The sequence below is a fragment of the Eurosta solidaginis genome, chromosome 4, assembly GCF_040869045.1.
Source record: "Eurosta solidaginis isolate ZX-2024a chromosome 4, ASM4086904v1, whole genome shotgun sequence".
NCBI lineage: Eukaryota > Metazoa > Arthropoda > Insecta > Diptera > Tephritidae > Eurosta > Eurosta solidaginis.
In genome coordinates, this window is record NC_090322.1 from 137,209,688 (window position 1) to 137,229,108 (window position 19,421).

Genomic DNA, 19,421 nt, shown 5'->3' on the forward strand with positions numbered 1-19,421 from the left:
CTGAGTATGTAATGTTCGGTTACACCCGAACTTAGCCTTCCTTACTTGTTATTATTGGCATTAGGATAACAAAAAAAGGAAACTTTTGAAAAGGACGCAAATTGAAAGGGTAATTCTAACAAGGATACTCATATGAAATTCATATTTTGTTGTAAACTCGAACAGAGTCTTAAAGAAGAATAGGTCTCACAATTTCAATCTCAGTTCACTCATCTCATCTAATCTCCGCCACTAATACACACATCACACACCTAAATCAAAACAGCGAACAACTCCAAAAATCACAATATCGAGGAAAGGCATAAAACTGATTGACTCCCCTCCATTCGCCAATGGAATTTTTAGTTTTAAGCAAGTTCTGTATGGATGAGTAGCGGAGCTTATATTTAATAAAGTATACAGAGTAGGAGGAATTGCGAGAGGTAACCCGGTGTAGTGAACCATTGGCTGACTAGCAGTAGACTTGGCTCATACCGCAGTATAAATTACCTCAACAATTTGACCATATATATACAGATTGCAGGTAAGCTACCGATCAGATCCTCATTTTTAGTCTAACCCAAGTGGATCGGAGCGCTGTGATAGCGATAGCAAAGAGATATTTTACTATCTTTACATATGCATATCTGTTTATTAATTTGAAGGCGACTTGTCCTTCTTTTTTTGTCAAATAAGCCAGTTTTTAAATGAACGCCCAACAACAAAAGCCTACCTTTGGTACAAGCTAATATACAAAGTATGACGGTCCAAAGAATAAATGTATGCAAATAAAGCAATTGGGAAAAAATGCACAGCAACCAAAGCATAGTCTTTGTCATGAGTGCAATCATCGCAGGTGTGCGGGTTAGAATCAAACTCCCGGGAGAAAATGCTCTGACGAGATTAACAAGACATAATCGAAACAATTGTCGTCTTTTCCGTTCTGGTATCACGTTGATCCAATTTTCCACAAATTTTTAAAAGGCTATAAACCTTTCTTTTAATTCTTTGTTTCCACTAAAATTTCTTGTATTCCATTTCAAGGTCCAGCACGTGATTTAAGATTTCGGTGAAACTGAAATATGTGATTCCTCAGCCTACTTCATTAGACACCGATTCTTTCTTTTGGCCGAGTTATTTTTTTCAATTTTTCGTTCAAGGTCGAATTTTACCAACTGCAACCAACGGCTCTACTAGGTATAAAACATAAGAAAGAAAGGGCTCCCCAACAGAAGTGTGTCCGGAAAAGGCAGAACTCATAGACATCATAGCTGAAATTTTAGTGGCAATTTATAATTTTTTTGATACTTTTATTCAAATTGATAACGGTGTAATGTGCATACATATATACATATTTGTAATTTAAAAAGACAATTGTGCCGTCCAGAAGAAGGCGGTAAAGTGTAAAAGTGAAAACAGAGAAATATGAAGTACCAGTTTACCAGAGTTTTGGGATGTTGGAAATATAAAATAAATTATAAATCTTGTTTTATCTTTAAGTTTTAGTTTTTAGGGATTAATTTTATTAAGATAATTTAGTGAACTTTAATAATGTATCTGTTATAGTTTATGAGTAAATTAAGGTCGTAGAAACTTATTGGCATCAAAATTTCGAAAAAGCAGTAACTGAACTTAACTGTCTTTTCGCTATGGACGGCAGAATAGTTTATTTATATATTACAACACGACAAGCGCCAATCATTCAAACGCGAGGAATGTATTTAAATCAATTGCAAAAAGCGGTTGCTTTTCAGTTTATTTAGTTTCAAAACGCGAAAACATCGCATAAATAACAACTATAAAATTACAGAAATAAATCAAGATAAAATAAAATTGTTAAATATTACGCAACGCTAACACTAGTTAACAAACTTTAAATTTGTTTTAATTTTCTCAACGATCGCTTAATCAAACACAATGACCATTGAGTATAGCAAAGATATTGAAGATCCACCAGAGTATATAGATCTTAATTTTATTAAAGATTTTACAGAAAATGCATTGCGCCAAACTGATTTGAAAATTTTAAAAGCTCATATAAAAATGGGCAGTGCTGTGGGTGATAACTTTTGTAGCAGAGTGTATCGTGCTAAAATTCAATATGAATTACCAAACTCGCCTAAGCATAATGAACTCTCCGTTTTTGTCAAATGTATGCCACCCATAGTAGGTGTGTCATTTTTGAATGAACTTCAATTTTTTGCCAAAGAAAAGATAACATTCGAAGAGATATTACCAAAGTTGTCGCTGTTTTTGGAACAAGACGAACGGTTCAGTGGACGGTAGGTAGAAGTGCTTAAAAAGTTAGTTTAATATAACTTTTACACTGATCTTAAATGCGTACTTCCAAATAAATCATTTGAAAGCGTTTACATTGGCCTCATTTGCATTCCGATTAACCTTCCATGTAGGATTCGACTGCGAGGTCACCAATCCATCACAAGAAAATGCACTGACGTAATTGATTGAACAATAAAAAAAAGAAACAAATATCAAAAATACAAAGCAATTTCTAGTAGAATTTTCAGTTTTGCTTTAAAAACGTAGTGGAAACTGCTATTTATAACTGTGAGACAGCGCTAAGATGTCAATACGTTCTTGCAGGCTTTCTGTTAGTAAGAAAATGTTAAAAGCGCTTGTGAATCGGATGTGTGGATTGCATTTACAAGCCGAATACTATAAAATGCGATCAAATGAGTTATTTGGAAAATGAGATTTATATGAGGAAATGCGCCCCGTACTCTAAAGCTAAGGACACACTGAGCTGCACTATACCACATTACTATTATTTGCATGTATTCCTATGGCAGCAGCACTACGGGACGCGGCCACGAGCGGCAATGTTGCTCAATTAGGCAAAAAAAGTGAAGCACCGCTGCCGCTACATGTCGCTCCGTTGAGTGTGTCCTTAGCTTAAAGCAGTTTAAGAAGCTTTTAAGCTAAACGTATTTTTTTTTTACATTGCAGAATTTATCATTCACTTAAAAGACCAGTGAATTGTTTAGCCTTCGAGGATCTAAATGTTAGCGGTTTTCAGATGGCATCTCGTGAATCAGGATTAGATGAAAAGCATGCTCGATTAGTGATGAAACGTATTGGACAATTTCATGCGATATCAATGCACCTCGCTAGAAAGGTGAGCTTATCATAAATAACTTTCAAAGTCCCAACAACACAATGTCTCCGTAAATACAAAAACCTGACTAATCTAAGTGCAGACAAGTAATGCTGTTGTTGTTATTGTTGTGTTAACTATAAAGGCACTCCCCGAAAGTTTTGGGAGTGTTATCAATGTTGATGGTCCTTTCCCGGATATAGATATGGGACGTTCCAGTAACAAGCACTAAGGGAAGGATTAATTAAACCTTCTAGGGTTATGTCTTTCGGTGTTGTATATGATTGTATTTAATAACCCTCACTGTACCAGCAACTGCGGATCGAACCTCTTAGTGAAATCAATCAATTGAACTTTCGATATAATTTTGAACTTGGAAACCTAAGTGAGATAATCTAAATACAGTTGACCGAGAGCAGACGACCTCCTCCTACTTAGTGCCTTACAGTGATACAGAAAATGCTGCATATTTTCTAGATCCTCGTAAGATCCGATGTCCATCCTAGCGGCGTGGGTACCTTTCAGGGACAAAAGTCCTGACTTATTCAGGGTCAAATTTGTGATACTACGTCCTTTATCATAAGAAGACCAGACCAACCTTGATGACTCGCATGTAGGAAGTACTGAGCAAATCATATTAGTCAAGCTTTTTGTGTTCGTGCTCGCACGAAAATTAAAATAGACCATAGGTATACCTACCATTTTAAGGAAGGGTGTGGGCGGTCATACACCTCCTGGCCAGCCCATCTGCTATACAGTTGCCTTCAATACTACAGTGTCCAGGTACTCATACAGGGCGAATACTGTAGTGCTGGGCCATCTTCTTTAGAGATCTGCGGCATGTTGTCGGCACATGAAACCAAACCCCTTGGCGGGCCTGGCTGCTCGAGGGAATTGTCAAACTTTCTCTGTCCTCTCAGGTGCCAGATTATTTACGCATTCTGCTAACATTTCCGCTTGATAAACGCTACAATGCTCGGGCAGCCAGAAGGGGATCTATTGTTCCATGTCTGGTGCAAAGATACCACCCTCCTTGACCTTCTCGTCAAGCTTGGATTCATCAGTAAATATTTTGATTGTACATTGTGTAATTCTGCGTGAAAATGTTGCAGTCAGGTCAATAGTCAGCGAGTACTGGTATTGAAACAGAGGCTTTGGTGCTCATGATATTAGCATGGCCACTTCCTCCATGTTCCCAACTGCCAGTTTCTCTTATTCGCAGGGGCGCGATAACGGGTTTTCCTTCGCTTCCAAATCAAGCTGTATGTGCAGTGGAGACCTGAGCGCCGTTAATACAGAGAGAGATTCTTGGCCATAACACCATATAGTATAATTGGGCGTACATTGGATGTAAAGGTCATTGGATGTAAAGAAAACTCCCACGAGACACCAATTGCTCTTTTACAGGACAGCAACGCAGCTTTATTGCTGAAAACCATTTTCCGTCCACTTTGGGTGGTATAAGACTCGGCGTTTTTGTACCTTCTTGGGTGGAGGACCAAATCAGTTTTTCCGGGTTGACCAAGAGTCCCGAGCTTCTTGCGCAATTATATATTGTTAATAAAGCTGTCTTGCAGAGACTTTTGTTTATTAAAAGGCAATAATTTAAATTCCGTTTTTTATCCGTGGGGTCGTTTTTGGCGGAATTGCCCATGTGCGATATATATTTTTAATTGGATTGTACTTGGGTTAAATACTTGGAGATGTAATTAGCTGAACTATCTATAAGTTGGTATGGAATCAACGCCCCGTAAATTTGGTCATAGTGGGTGGGTTTCGATATGTAGAAATTAGAAGCTAGAGGTGGCATGCGACCACACCCTGCGCCACCCCTTTTAACATTCAGATAACTTACGGTCTACCCCTTTCGACTCGTAGAAGCTATGTTTGTTTCGATTATGACTTGAAGGAAACGGTCGCAGGGTTGACCGTGACAACAATGGCTTCCATCCTCCTCCTCATGTTACAGCTACGGCAAAAGTTAAATATTGACAACAAAGGCTTCCATCCTCCTCCTCATGTTACAGCTACGACAAAAGTTAAATATTGAGATACCCTCTCATTAAACATGCATCAGATGAAACACACGTTTTATTCGCGATTATTTTAACCGATGTGTTGTTGTTGTAGATATAAGTACACTCCCCGAAGTCCTTGGGGAATGCTATCGATTTTAATGGTCCCCTTTGCCGGCTGGGTGGAAAGCAAAGATGGCGATTGGCTGAAAACAACAAGCCTTTTAAGAAAAAGGAGAAGTATGCTAGTCCCAGGAAAGCGGGGAAACTCAACCAAGTAAACAAGACAAGGCATGTGCAAGTGAAGTAGGGAATCGCAATAGAGGGTAACTATGTACCTCGTAAGCTGCAATGCATAAAAAGGGGGAAATGGTTGTATGTGCAAAATAAATGAGTGCTTCATGAGCTAAAGCAATGAAGTGATGAAATTCCAGCTTACTTGGAGCTTCTAAATACAGCTAACGAACCGACTCCATTTTTCCCTGAGAGGATGAACGAAGTGACGAAACAGTTCTTTACTGTGGCGCTAATAGATCGCAGCAAGCCTTATAGGCAGCCTTCCTACCGACAGGTGGCCACTTATGGAAATAGAGCTGCTTAGTTACATGATGAAAATGATATGGGACGAACCAGATACAACCACTACCATCCGTCGTTTCAGCGTGACGATGCAATGAGGTTGAGTTGATAAGATAATTCTCGAGAAGCTGTTATCAGCGGCACAAAATAAAGGCATGGAAGCAATGGCGAAATGATGCTGCGAATCTTACAGAAAAACGTTCATCACAGTAAGGTAACTCTTCAGGAGGGTTCATCCAGAAGTGCCATGGAGTGCAAACAATCATTAGAGAGAATTTACTCGGAGCGCAGCGCAAAACATTTCCTAAACATTTTTCTCAATCACGAATACTTGACTGAATATTTCTCACAATATTTAGGGTAGAAGGGGGAGGCTTCGACTTGAGGGAGGCTTCGACTTTTTCAAATTTGGCCGCCGTTATTACTGCCATTGTTCTTATTCCACCAATAAACAGTAACCAAATTGAGTGTGACGCTGTCATGAAAGCTATTCAGTGCTTGTTCAACGGCGATAGTATGCAGACGAGACTTTTTTTTTTTGAAAAGTGTTGATGTAAAAATTGCTGGTAAGTATTCGCGTGTAAAGTGTACAATATAGAATATTTAACATGAGTTTTCTGCCCATTAATATTGCAATAAAATTAAGATTTATTGCTTTTAAAGACTTTTTCAATAACACTAAGATGTATATTTTGGAGCGAAAAATCTGAAATAAGTTCACGGGGGAGGGTTCGACAATATGTTTTGGGAGGCTTCGACAAAGTTTTTACTTAGCAAGTAATATTTTACACGCATCAAGATACCAAATATCTACAAAACAAAGTTCCCTGAAAAGATCATCAATGAAGACAAAATGAAAAAAGCCATCGAGGAGATAAAACAAAAAAAAAAGAAACCCCATCAAGCGCTGCTCGGAAATATAACATGAAGCGGACAACACTAATATCTCGAATTTCAAAAGAGCAAACAAATATGGGAACTGTTAAAGATTATCAGTCGAAGTTTTCTTCCAATCAAGTACTTACAGCTGCCCAGGAAAAAGACTTAACGGTTTACTTCAAGAAATGTTCAAATATTCATCATGGATTGACGTATGACTTGGTTAGACGATTCGTTTTTGTTATTATGTTCACTGACAAAACAAATTTCTTTTACACTGGTGTAATCGTGGAAGTTGAAAATTCGACGTGCGTCGCGAAATTCCTCAGACATCAAAATAAAACCCAATATTTCTATGAACCGATTGTAGAAGACAGACACTTGGTTTCAAAGCAGGATATAATAAGTATATTGCCCGCAACTGAACATCCACCAGGAACTTCACGTGCGCAAAGCAAGTTTATTTTTAACTTTGATTTTTCAAATTTAGATGTTCGTTAAAAGTGCAGTTATACTTTATTTTTCGCTTAAATTTTTTATGTTTTTGTTCGAAAAATTTGTTACTGTATTGAAATAAATAACATCAAATATGAATTAGAAATCGTATTTAAAGTTTTTTCCAACATCCTTTTTTTGTTTTGCTGGTTAAATTGCTATATTTGTTAAATGTCGAAACCTCCCACCCAATGTTGAAGCCACCCAGATGTCTGACGAAGCCTCCCCGAAAAAGGGAGGTTTCGTCATATTTTTTGTTTTTGGTTATTTGATTATAACTTAGAAAAAAAAGCATGCGGAATATTAACGACAAATCCGAAGTGTCATAAACATACATGGCATCAGTAATTATGAAAGGAGTTATCTATTTCTCATTCTAGTTTCTCTAAAAAAATCATTTTCTCTTAACCTGTCGAAGCCTCCCCCCCTCTACCCTATATGCACGAGTTAGTTCACTTCTTAACAGCACTCGACTGTAAATTTGAGCAACTTGAAAACTAGTTTTAATATTTAAGAACATTACTTTTTTAGATTTACACCCTTATTCTAAGCTGGTAACAACATTCTTCTTACCGGTTACGAAAGTGACAAACAACTTTTCGTATTCTGTTTGCGGATAACAACGTTACCAGTAAACTATGTCGTCATGTCTCGTTAAAACGCAAAATTGCACGTGTTTGGTAAATATTTGTTTGAACAAACCAAACAAAAAACACGGTAACGATTTTTGGCTACTGTTTAGACAGGATGCCTAACTTTTCCGCATCTGATTGCGATCCCCCCAATACAACTCTGCAAATCGATACTCGATACTCGACTTAATTTATAACCACCCACACCATCACCCTCATGCATGTGCATGCATGTTCATGCACGTGTATGTGTGCATTTTGTCAGCACTCATGCATATGCATGTCGGGGTTGATGTGTGGGTGCCTTTCCCCTCCAAAACTGAGGATTTTGCGGGTCAATTTATAGCTTGCTATACAACCGCTCTCTTGGATTTCAACAGCCGTACCATACGCATCTGCCGCCAGCGATCTCTGCCGTAGTCACATATTCACAAGGTAATATATTTTCCTGTATATTTCTTATTTACCCAATAAAACATATCATTATAACGAGAAATCTCGTATTCTCTTATTTTTATTTCCATACGCATATTCCCACTGAGATCAACCCGGTGCGCCCACCTCTCGCAAGGATCAGACGCACCCCGGCCGAACAGCTACATAACTCTCCGATAATAAATTTACCGCTAACGTTCGATATACGGCCGTTAGGGTAGGATTTCCACCATTTATCCTTATTTTAATAGCTTTTTTCCTTGTTTGAGGACGTTTTTTGAGAGTATATTGTGTTGCCGAGCGGAAAGGAATAGATGGTAATGAAAATCTTGATGAATTGGCAAGGGAGGCTGCAGCACTCGATGCCTATACGGATGCATCCCAATCCGTTTGAGAGAAATAAAAAGGAGGTATGAGTTTGCGAGCAGAAGGCGTTGGGGGACTGTTCCCATCTCTAAAAAGATACGATTTGAGGATGTATAAACAGAGCATTGCATTCTTGCATAGCATTTTTATCAATTAGAAAACGGTTGTGTGTTCCTGATGGGCGCTAGCAAGATTAAGACTCCACAGCTATTAGAAGTGGCATAGCTACCATATCGAAAAGCAGCAAGTACGATAGGTCACACAACTTCTAATATTCGCTAAGAGGACGAAGTTGTTTAAGAACGGGTTCGGCTTTTTTTTTTTTTTTTTTTTTTCAAGGAAATCCAAATAGGATTGTGGTTCAAAATGAAAAATTAATTTTTATACCCAGCTGTTCTTGTACACAGGGTATTATAACTTTTATTGGATAATTGTTGGTTGTACAGGTATAAAGGAATCGAGTATCGAAAAAAATTTGTTTAAGCCATATCCGTCCGTCCGTCCGTTAATACGATAACTAAAGCAAATATTGAGATTTCTTCACCAAATTCGGTATACGGGCTTATCTGGACCCAGAATAAATTGGTATTGAAAATGAGCGAAATCGGACGATAACCGCCCACTTTTTCGATATCGAAAATTTAGAAAAATGAGATAATTCAAAACGAATACCGCTAAACTAATAAAATTTGGTAGGTGGATTGGTTTTATGAAGCAAAACATAAATTCAAATAAATTTGGAATATGGGCTTGGCACCACTGAAATTTGGAGAAGAATATTTGGAAGTTTAAGAAGCGGTAAATTAAAAGCCGTTAAAGATATTACATTGAAATTTGGCAGAGAAACTATCCGTGCCTATCTCAACCAATGTTACTAAGCTCTTGAGAGCACGCATATAAGTATTCCAGACCAGGCATGCTTAACCAACGAAACGATATCATTTCGTTACGATAATCAACGTTAATAAACGAAACGAAGTCATTTCGTTTCGTTTATTAACGTTAAGATCGTCAAATTAACGAAATGATTTCGTTTCGTTTTCTGCCATATCAAAACGAAATCAAATCGTTTATGTTGATTATTAATTTCAAACTATGCTGGCAAAGCTGATTGATGGCGGAGTCATTAAAGGTGAAAGCATTATCCAAGCTGATTGCAACTTTTCTCATGAATTTTGACAGTACGAACATTTCTCAGAGTATTTTTGACATTACCACCAACGAATTACACAAACAAATTACATAGAGTTTGTGTGTGTATGTGTGCTCGTTGTTGCCACCTTACGGCTTCACCATGGCTATAGCATTGCCAGCACAATTCAAACATAAAGTATCACGTTTTCGTTAACGTTTTTGACGTTAACGAAAGCTTTTCGTTTCGGTTAAAAACGAGATACAATTTATCTTGATAATTTCTTTATCGATAATATTTCGAAGTGTTTCAACGGAAACGGTGGAAATTTTTTGATAAACGATTAGCTTAACGTTAAGGTGCATCCCTGTTCCAGACAATTAGGTTAAAAACATGTGGAATTAGTATGTACCTAATGGTGTATAGAGTAATGGTATATAGGCATTAAGCAATACTAAGAGCCTATTTGCAAAGCGAGCAGCGGGGCACTCATATGGCTGCGAGGAAAAAGGCATCTATCTGCATTTACACTAGTATGAAGTATGAATGTTGGAGATTTCGAGTTCAATACTCAGTTGCCGAGAAGCTAGCTGATGAAGACGTGAAATTCAGAAACATATCCTAGTAACTATCGCCAATCGCGAACTTTGTAATTTTTCTCTAATATCAATAGCAACAAGTAACGAAGGCTAAGTTCGGGTGTAACCGAACATTACATACTCAGTTGAGAGCTGTGGAGACAAAGTAAGGGGAAATCACCATGTTGTAAAAAGAACCTAGGGTAACCCTGGAATGTATTTGTTAATGATAATTTTAAAAGGGAGTGGGCCTAAGTTCTATAGGTGAACGCCTTTTCGAGATATCGCCATAAAGGTGGACCAGGGGTGACTCTAGAATTTATTTTGTACGATATGGGTATCAAATGAAAGGTGTTAATGAGTATTTTAAGAGGGCGTGGGCCTTAGTTCTATATGTGGACGCCTTTTCGAGATATCGCTATAAAGGTGGACCAGGGGTGACTCTAGAATTTGTTTGTACTATATGGGTATCAAATGAAAGGTGTTAATGAGTATTTTAAAACGGAGTGGGCATTGGTTCTATAGGTGAACGCCTTTTCGGAATATCGTTATAAAAGTGGACCAGGGTTGACTCTAGAATGCGCTTGTACAATATGGGTATCAAACGAAAAGTGTTAATAAGTGTTTTAAAAGGGAGTGGGCTTTAGTTCTATGGGTGGACGCTTTTCCAGATATCGCCATAAACGTGGACCAGGGGTGACTCTAGAATTTTTTTGTACGATATGAGTATCAAATGAAAGGTGTTAATGAGTATTTTAAAAGGGAGTGGGCCTTAGTTCTATAGGTGGATGCCTTTTCGAGATATCGCCATAAAGGTGGGCCAGGGGTGACTCTAGAATTTTTTTGTGCGATATGGGTATCAAATGAAAGGTGTTAATGAGTATTTTAAAAAGGAGTGGGCCTTAGTTCTATATGTGGACGCCTTTTCGAGATATCGACCAAAATGTGGAACAGGGTGATCCAGAACATCATCTGTCGGGTACCGCTAATTTATTTATATATGTAATACCACGAACAGTATTCCTTCCAAGATTCCAAGGGCTTTTGATTTCGCCCTGCAAAACTTTTTTATTTTCTTCTATGGTAGGTGTCACACCCATTTTACCAAGTTTTTTTCTAAAGTTATATTTTGCGTCAATAGACGAATACAATTACCATGTTTCATCCCTTTTTTCGTATTTAGTATATAATTATGGCATTTTTTTCATTTTTCGTAATTTTCGATATCGAAAAAGTGGGCGTGGTCATAGTCGGATTTCGGCCATTTTTTACACCAATACAAAGTGAGTTCAGATAAGTACGTGAACTGAGTTTAGTAAAGATACATCGATTTTTGCTCAAGTTATAGTGTTAACGACCGAGCGGAAGGACAGACGGTCGACTGTGTATAAAAACTGGGCGTGGCTTTAACCGATTTCGCCCTTTTTCACAGAAAACAGTTATCGTCCTAGAATCTAAGCCTCTACCAAAATTCAGAAGGATTGGTAAATTTTTGTTCGACTTATGGCATTAAAAGTATCCTAGACAAATTAAATGAAAAAGGGCGGAGCCACGCCCATTTTGAAATTTTCTTTTATTTTTGTATTTTGTTGCAGCATATCATTACTGGAGTTGAATGTTGACATAATTTACTCATATTCAGTAAAAATATTAACTTTTCTTTTAAAATTTGAATTTAAAAAAAAAAATTTTTAAAAACGGGGCGTGGTCGTTCTCCGATTTTGCTAATTTTTATTAAGCAGACATATAGTAATAAGAGTAACGTGCCTGCCAAATTTCATCATGATATCTTCAACGACTGCCAAGTTACAGCTTTCAAAACTTCTAAATTACCTTCTTTTCAAAGTGGGCGGTGCCACGCCCATTGTCCAAAATTTTACTAGTTTTCTATTATGCGTCATAAGTTCAACGCACCTACCAAGTTTCATCGCTTAATCCGTATTTGGTAATGAATTATCGCACTTTTTCGATTTTTCGGAATTTTCGATATCGAAAAAGTGGGCGTGGTTATTGTCCGATATCGTTCATTTTAAATAGCGATCTGAGATGAGTGCCCAGGAACCTACATACCAAATTTCATAAAGATACCTCAAAATTTACTCAAGTTATCGTGTTAACGGACAGACGGACGGACGGACGGACGGACATGGCTCAATCGAATTTTTTTTTTGATACTGATGATTTTGATATATGGAAGTCTATATCTATCTCGATTCCTTTATACCTGTACAACCAAACGTTATCCAATCAAAGTTAATATACTCTGTGAGCTCTGCTCAACTGAGTATAAAAACAATTGTATAAAGCAATTTTAGCATGTCTCGCTATTAAATTAGTCTATACTTTTAAAATCGGTATTTGAGAGTAGTCAAATGTTTTTTAAGAAACGGGCAAAAGTATTTAAGGAACGAGCAAAATTATTTGAAACAAGTAAGGAAGGCTAAGTTCGGGTGTAACCGAACATAACATACTCAGTTGAGAGCTATGGAGACAAAATAAGGAAAATCAATCTGGGGTAACCCTGGAATGTGGTTGTATAACATGTGTATCAAATGAAAGGTATTAAAGAGTATTTTAAGAGAGAGTAGGCCATAGTTCTATGGATGAACGCCATTTAGGGATATCGCCATAAAGGTAGACCAGGGCTGACTCTAGAATTTGTTTGTACGATATGGGTATCAAATGAAAGGTGTTACTGAGCATTTTAAGAGGGAGTGGGCCTTAGGTCTATCGGTGGACGCCTTTTCGAGATGTCCCCATTAAGGTGGACCAGGGGTGATTCTATAATGTGTTTGTACGATATGGGTATCAAATGAAAGCTGTTAATGAGTATTTTGAAAAGGAGTGATCCTTAGTTCCATAGGTGGACGCCGTTTCGAGATATCGCCATAAAGGTGGACCAGGGGTGTCTGTACGATATGTGCATCAAACGAAAGGTGTTACTGAGCATTTTAAGAGGGAGTGGGCATTAGGTCTATAGGTGGACGCCCTTTCGAGATATCGCCATTAGGGTGGGCCAGGGGTGACTCTAGAATGTTTGTACGATATGGGTATCAAACGAAAGGTGTTACTGAGCATTTTAAGAGGGAGTGGGCATTAGGTCTATAGGTGGACGCCTTTTCGAGATATCGCCATTAGGGTGGGCCAGGGGTGACTCTAGAATGTGTTTGTACGATATGGGTATCAAATGAAAGGTGGTAAGGAGTATTTTAAAAGGGAGTAATCCTTAGTTCTATAGGTGGACGCCTTTTCGAGATATCGCCATAAAGGTGGACCAAGGGTGACTCTAGAATGTTTGTACGATATGGGTATCAAACGAAAGGTGTTACTGAGCATTTTAAGAGGGAGTGGGCATTAGGTCTATAGGTGGACGCCTTTTCGAGATATCGCCATTAGGGTGGGCCAGGGTGACTCTAGAATGTGTTTGTACGATATGGGTATCAAATGAAAGGTGGTAATGAGTATTTTAAAAGGGAGTAATCCTTAGTTCTATAGGTGGACGCCTTTTCGAGATATCGCCATAAAGCTGGACCAAGGGTGACTCTAGAATGTTTGTACGGTATGGGTATCAAACGAAAGGTGTTACTGAGCATTTTAAGAGGGAGTGGGCATTAGGTCTATAGGTGGACGCCTTTTCGAGATATCGCCATTAGGGTGGGCCAGGGTGACTCTAGAATGTGTTTGTACGATATGGGTATCAAATGAAAGGTGGTAATGAGTATTTTAAAAGGGAGTAATCCTTAGTTCTATAGGTGGACGCCTTTTCGAGATATCGCCATTAGGGTGGGCCAGGTGTGACTCTAGAATGTTTGTACGATATGGGTATCAAACAAAAGGTGTTACTGAGCATTTTAAGAGGGAGTGGGCATTAGGTCTATAGGTGGACGCCTTTTCGAGATATCGCCATTAGGGTGGGACAGGGGTGACTCTAGAATGTTTGTACGATATGGGTATCAAACGAAAGGTGTTACTGAGCATTTTAAGAGGGAGTGGACATTAGGTCTATAGGTGGACGCCTTTTCGAGATATCGCCATTAGGGTGGGCCAGGGGTGACTCTAGAATGTTTGTACGATATGGGTATCAAACGAAAGGTGTTAATGAGTATTTTAAGAGGGAGTGGACATTAGGTCTATAGGTGGACGCCTTTTCGAGATATCGCCATTAGGGTGGGCCAGGGTGACTCTAGAATGTGTTTGTACGATATGGGTATCAAATGAAAGGTGGTAATGAGTATTTTAAAAGGGAGTAATCCTTAGTTCTATAGGTGGACGCCTTTTCGAAATATCGCCATTAGGGTGGGCCAGGTGTGACTCTACAATGTTTGTACGATATGGGTATCAAACGAAAGCTGTTACTGAGCATTTTAAGAGGGAGTGGGCATTAGGTCTATAGGTGGACGCCTTTTCGAGATATCGCCATTAGGGTGGGCCAGGGGTGACTCTAGAATGTTTGTACGATATGGGTATCAAACGAAAGGTGTTACTGAGCATTTTAAGAGGGAGTGGACACTAGGTCTATAGGTGGACGCCTTTTCGAGATATCGCCATTAGGGTGGGCCAGGGGTGACTCTAGAATGTTTGTACGATATGGGTATCAAACGAAAGGTGTTACTGAGCATTTTAAGAGGGAGGGGGCATTAGGTCTATAGGTGGACGCCTTTTCGAGATATCGCCATTAGGGTGGGACAGGGGTGACTCTGGTATGTTTTTGTACGATATGGATATCAAATTAAAGGTATTAATGAGGGTTTAAAAGCGAGTGGCCCTTAGATGTATATGTGAAGGCGTTCTCGCGATATCGACCAAAATGTGGACCAGGTGATCCAGAAAATCATCTGTCGGGTACTGCTAATTTATTTATATATGCAATACCACTAACAGTATTCCTGCCAAGATTCCAAGGGCTGTTGATTTCGCCTTGTAGAACTTTTTCATTTTCTTCTACTTAATATGGTAGGTGTCACACCCATTTTACAAAGGTTTTTCCAAAGTTATATTTTGCGTCAATAAACCAATCCAGTTACCATGTTTCATCCCTTTTTTCGTGTTTGGTATAGAATTATGGCATTTTTTTCATTTTTCGTAATTTTCGATATCGATAAAGTGGGCGTGGTTATGGTCAGATTTCGCCCATTTTTTATACCAAGAAAAAGTGAGCTCAGGTAAGTATGTGGGCTAAGTTTAGTAAAGATATATCGGATTTTGCTCAAGTTATTGTGTTAATGGCCGAGCGGAAGGACAGACGGTGGACTGTGTATAAAAACTGGGCGTGGCTTCCACCGATTTCGCCCATTTTCACAGAGAACAGTTACCGTCATAGAATCTATGCTCCTACCAAATTTGAGAAGGATTGGTAAATTTTTGTTCGACTTATGGCAATAAAAGTATTCTAGACAAACTAAATGAAAATGGGCGGAGCCACGCCCATTTTGAAATTTTCTTTTATTTTTGTATTTTCTTGCATCATATCATTACTGGAGTTGAATTTTGACTTAATTTACTTATATACAGTAAAGATATTAAATTTTTTGTTAAAATTTGAATTTTAAAAAAATTTTTTTTTAAAAGTGGGCGTGTTCTTCATCCAATTTTGCTAATTTTTATTTAGCACATATAGAGTAATAGTAGTAACGTTCCTGCCAAATTTCATCATGATATCTTCAACGACTGCCAAATTACAGCTTGCAAAACTTTTAAATTACCATCTTGTAAAAGTGGGCGGTGCCACGCCCATTGCCCAAAATCTTACTAATTTTCTATTCTGCGTCATAAGTTCAACACATCTACCAAGTTTCGTCGCTTTATCTGTCTTTTGTAATGAGTTATCGCACTTTTTCGGTTTTTCGAAATTTTCGATATCGAAAAAGTGGGCGTGGTTATAGTCCGATATCGTTCATTTTAAATAGCGATCTGAGATGAGTGCTCAGGAACCTACATACCAAATTTCATCAAGATACCTCAAAATTTACTCAAGTTATCGTGTTAACGGACGGACGGACGGACGGACGGACATGGCTCAATCAAATTTTTTTTCGATCCTGATTATTTTGATATATGGAAATTTATATCTATCTCGATTCCTTTATATATGTACAACCAACCGTTATCCAATCAAACTTAATATACTCTGTGAGCTCTGCTCAACTGAGTATAAAAAGGGATAATGTATTTGAGAAAGGAGCAAATGTATTTGGAAGAAAAGCAAATGTACTTAAGAGAATGTTGAAATTTTGTATACATTTGCCCATTTCTTAAATACATTTTCTCGTCCCTTCATAAGGTCTTCTGGTCAAAATTTACCCATTAAATTGGAATTAAATTGTTTTTCCAAAAAAAAAATTACCAACTAGATTTTCAAATGCGTCAGTTGGAAATTAGAATTGTCTATGGGTTCTTAGAAAACGCCAATTAAGTTTAAGAACTATTTTCACGACTTAAATGATAATTAACATTCTCTAAAATCCAATTGTCCTTATTGGATTTTAGAAAGAGTCTATTAGATTTAAGAAAATATAAAATTTGATTTTCTTAATGTTTCTAAAGTCCAACTAATACTTTCTAAAATCCATTTGGAAATGGTGTAAACAATTTTATAGACGGAAATCCGCTTTCTTCTAATAAACATAATACTCTTATATTATAAATTTACTACTGGGGTCAAGTTTGACCCGCAGAACTTTAATGGCCTTAAACAGTTTCAAAGAACAATTTAATGTATGTTTGTTTAATGGTGTGTTCAGTTTATACCGGTGTTAAGATCATGAATTCTTAAATATAAGAAAAATTTAATTCAATTTTAAATTTATAAAACCTTTCTAACAAATTTTCTATTCTCGTACTATACAGGATCCATTTATACCCAAATTTTATGAATTTGGCTTTTTGTCTCGTCATGCTATCAAACCCGGCAGCTTTCTTTATGGCTATATTGAAGGAACTGCTAAAGCTCTGTACAAACTCATCTCCAGATGGCCCGAATACTCTAAAATTGCTGAAAAAGTACGAAGATATAATGAAAATTTACATGAAAATTTAGTTCAAGCTCAAGCGCTACGATCAGATGACCATTTCTGGGTATTAAATCATGGTGATCTTTGGGTCAATAATTTACTTTTCCGATACGCTGATAATAATCAGGTTACAGATTGTGCTTTCATCGATTTCCAAATGACTTATTGGGGTAGTCCTGGTGTTGATTTGAATTATTTCCTTTACACGAGTATACAATTCGATGTTTTAAAAAATAAACGTGAGGAGCTATTAAAGGTCTATTACAGTAATTTACTTGCTAAACTTGAAGAACTTAACTACAAGCCATTGCCCAGTTTTCAGCAACTCTTGGATGAAGTACGTCGACGTGCTAGCTATGGCTTCATGGCACATTATGCTATTCATCCAATGATCATACAGGATAAGAGTACAGCAGGTGATAGTAGTTTGGATAATTTAGCTGACAAAGATTTCGCAGAAAAGAAAAATGATCAAATATTTTCTTCCAAGCAATTGGAAGTGACCTTACGCTACACCTTGAAGGAATTCGAAAAGATGGGCGTATGGAATTGAAATATATAGAGTGTATGACGTCTTGCAATTGTTGCTCATAGTGAATAAGTTAAGTACGTATAAAATTTCTTTTATTAATAATCAACTAAATTTAGTAGTTACTAAGTAAAAATTATGTAATAACAAGAGTTTGTACAAAATTTTGCTCGTTGGCATTTATTTTGTTGAATAAAAGTCTTATAATCTGACTTATCTTGTTTTGTTGATTTTCCGACAGGGTGAATAAATGATGTATATTGGAACGATTTTCCGTAATTTCCTTGTCAAATTTGGTTTTGAGACAAACCGGTTTCGGCGTTGTGCCATCATCAGTGTCGATTTTGGTTCCTACGAACGAATTTGACACGGGATGGCAGAAAATCGTTCCAATATACATCTTATAAACGAGTTCAGATTTTTTAAATATAATCCAGGGCCTAGAAATGGATCGGATCAACAGAACTGTGGGTTTAGGAGCGCAATAACTAAGTATTTAATGTTTTTCTAAACATTTTTTATTACAAAAGAATGATGGACTCAACCTCCCAACTATTTTAAAGCGTACGAATTGATAGGGTCTTAGTATGGCAGGGCTTCGGACGGCTATCTTCAACAAGTGATAGTAGAGAAGACCAATGTATTAAAGAGCAGATGGCTATGTTGCTTGGTTTTCACCAGGTCAAATTTGACCACAAACTTGGCCGAATGACCAGCGGATCAGTTTTAAGCAGTTTTTGATGCGTCATTTTGGTTTAATGAGTACCAAGCTGAATGATTTTTCGACGAAGGTATACGAATTATTATACGATAGTGTACCAAATCGATAATTTTGTTATTCGGTACCGAAATTTTCTACCCGATACTTTTGTAACAATATATTTAAGAATCGAATACCAGAAAATCGCTTGGGTTTTACTAGGCCAAATTTGACCACAAGGTGACAATTAAATTGATTCATAAGTTAAAACGGCAATTGCCCACCGGGTTGTAAAATCTAATAAAGAGATAATGCCCTAGCGTATGATACAATTAGAAATATTGAAGCGGGTTGTAAAATAAGTTAACAGAAATATTTTTCGTGGGTTTCGACAGTTCACTGCTTTATCGACTTCAAATCCGTAATGTGACACAGTGGAAACGCATGTGACACCAGATGACCACCAGGTTACCTTAAGGGAGTTTTTGTGACGCTCATTTTTACCTAATGAAAACCAATATTAGGAATCGGTCAGTATATATTTTTTTTGTCTTTTTAAAAAAAATGTGTGCATTAATTATCTGTTAAAAATTTTGTTACAATAAAATTTCATTCTAATATTTTAAATATAATTTTTATTGAATACGCGAAATTCTGTGTCTATATCATATATTAATGGCTTCGTTCTGTATTGCGAACTATAGCTCCGACGAACGATTCGCCTCTAAACGATTTCGTCTAGTAACGGTATTCTTTATCTTTTTCGTTCGGCTTTTGCGTTTCTTATCTTAAGTCAAACTGAAAGGCGAAAGCAATTGTCCAATGATATCTTGCTATCGTTTAATATAGCGCAATGAGACGACACGAACGTTCGTTTCGTAATAAAGAATGAGGCCCTAAAGTGTTTTCATATCATAGAAACACTCGGGGTTTTGCTAAGCTACTGCCAGAGGCACCTCAGTTCAACGCTACTTTTG

The 19,421-nt window shown here is 37.5% G+C and overlaps 1 protein-coding gene across 1 annotated transcript; it reads left to right on the forward strand.

Annotated features, from left to right (window-relative positions):
* Window positions 1–1,706: 1,706 nt before the first annotated feature.
* LOC137250361 (uncharacterized) lies at window positions 1,707–17,956 on the forward strand. The gene is made up of 3 exons (XM_067783004.1): window positions 1,707–2,261; window positions 2,947–3,115; window positions 17,052–17,956. Exons 1-3 carry the CDS (start codon window positions 1,897–1,899, stop codon window positions 17,766–17,768), a joined length of 1,251 nt encoding a protein of 416 aa, XP_067639105.1. The 5' UTR covers window positions 1,707–1,896; the 3' UTR covers window positions 17,769–17,956.
* Window positions 17,957–19,421: the final 1,465 nt, after the last annotated feature.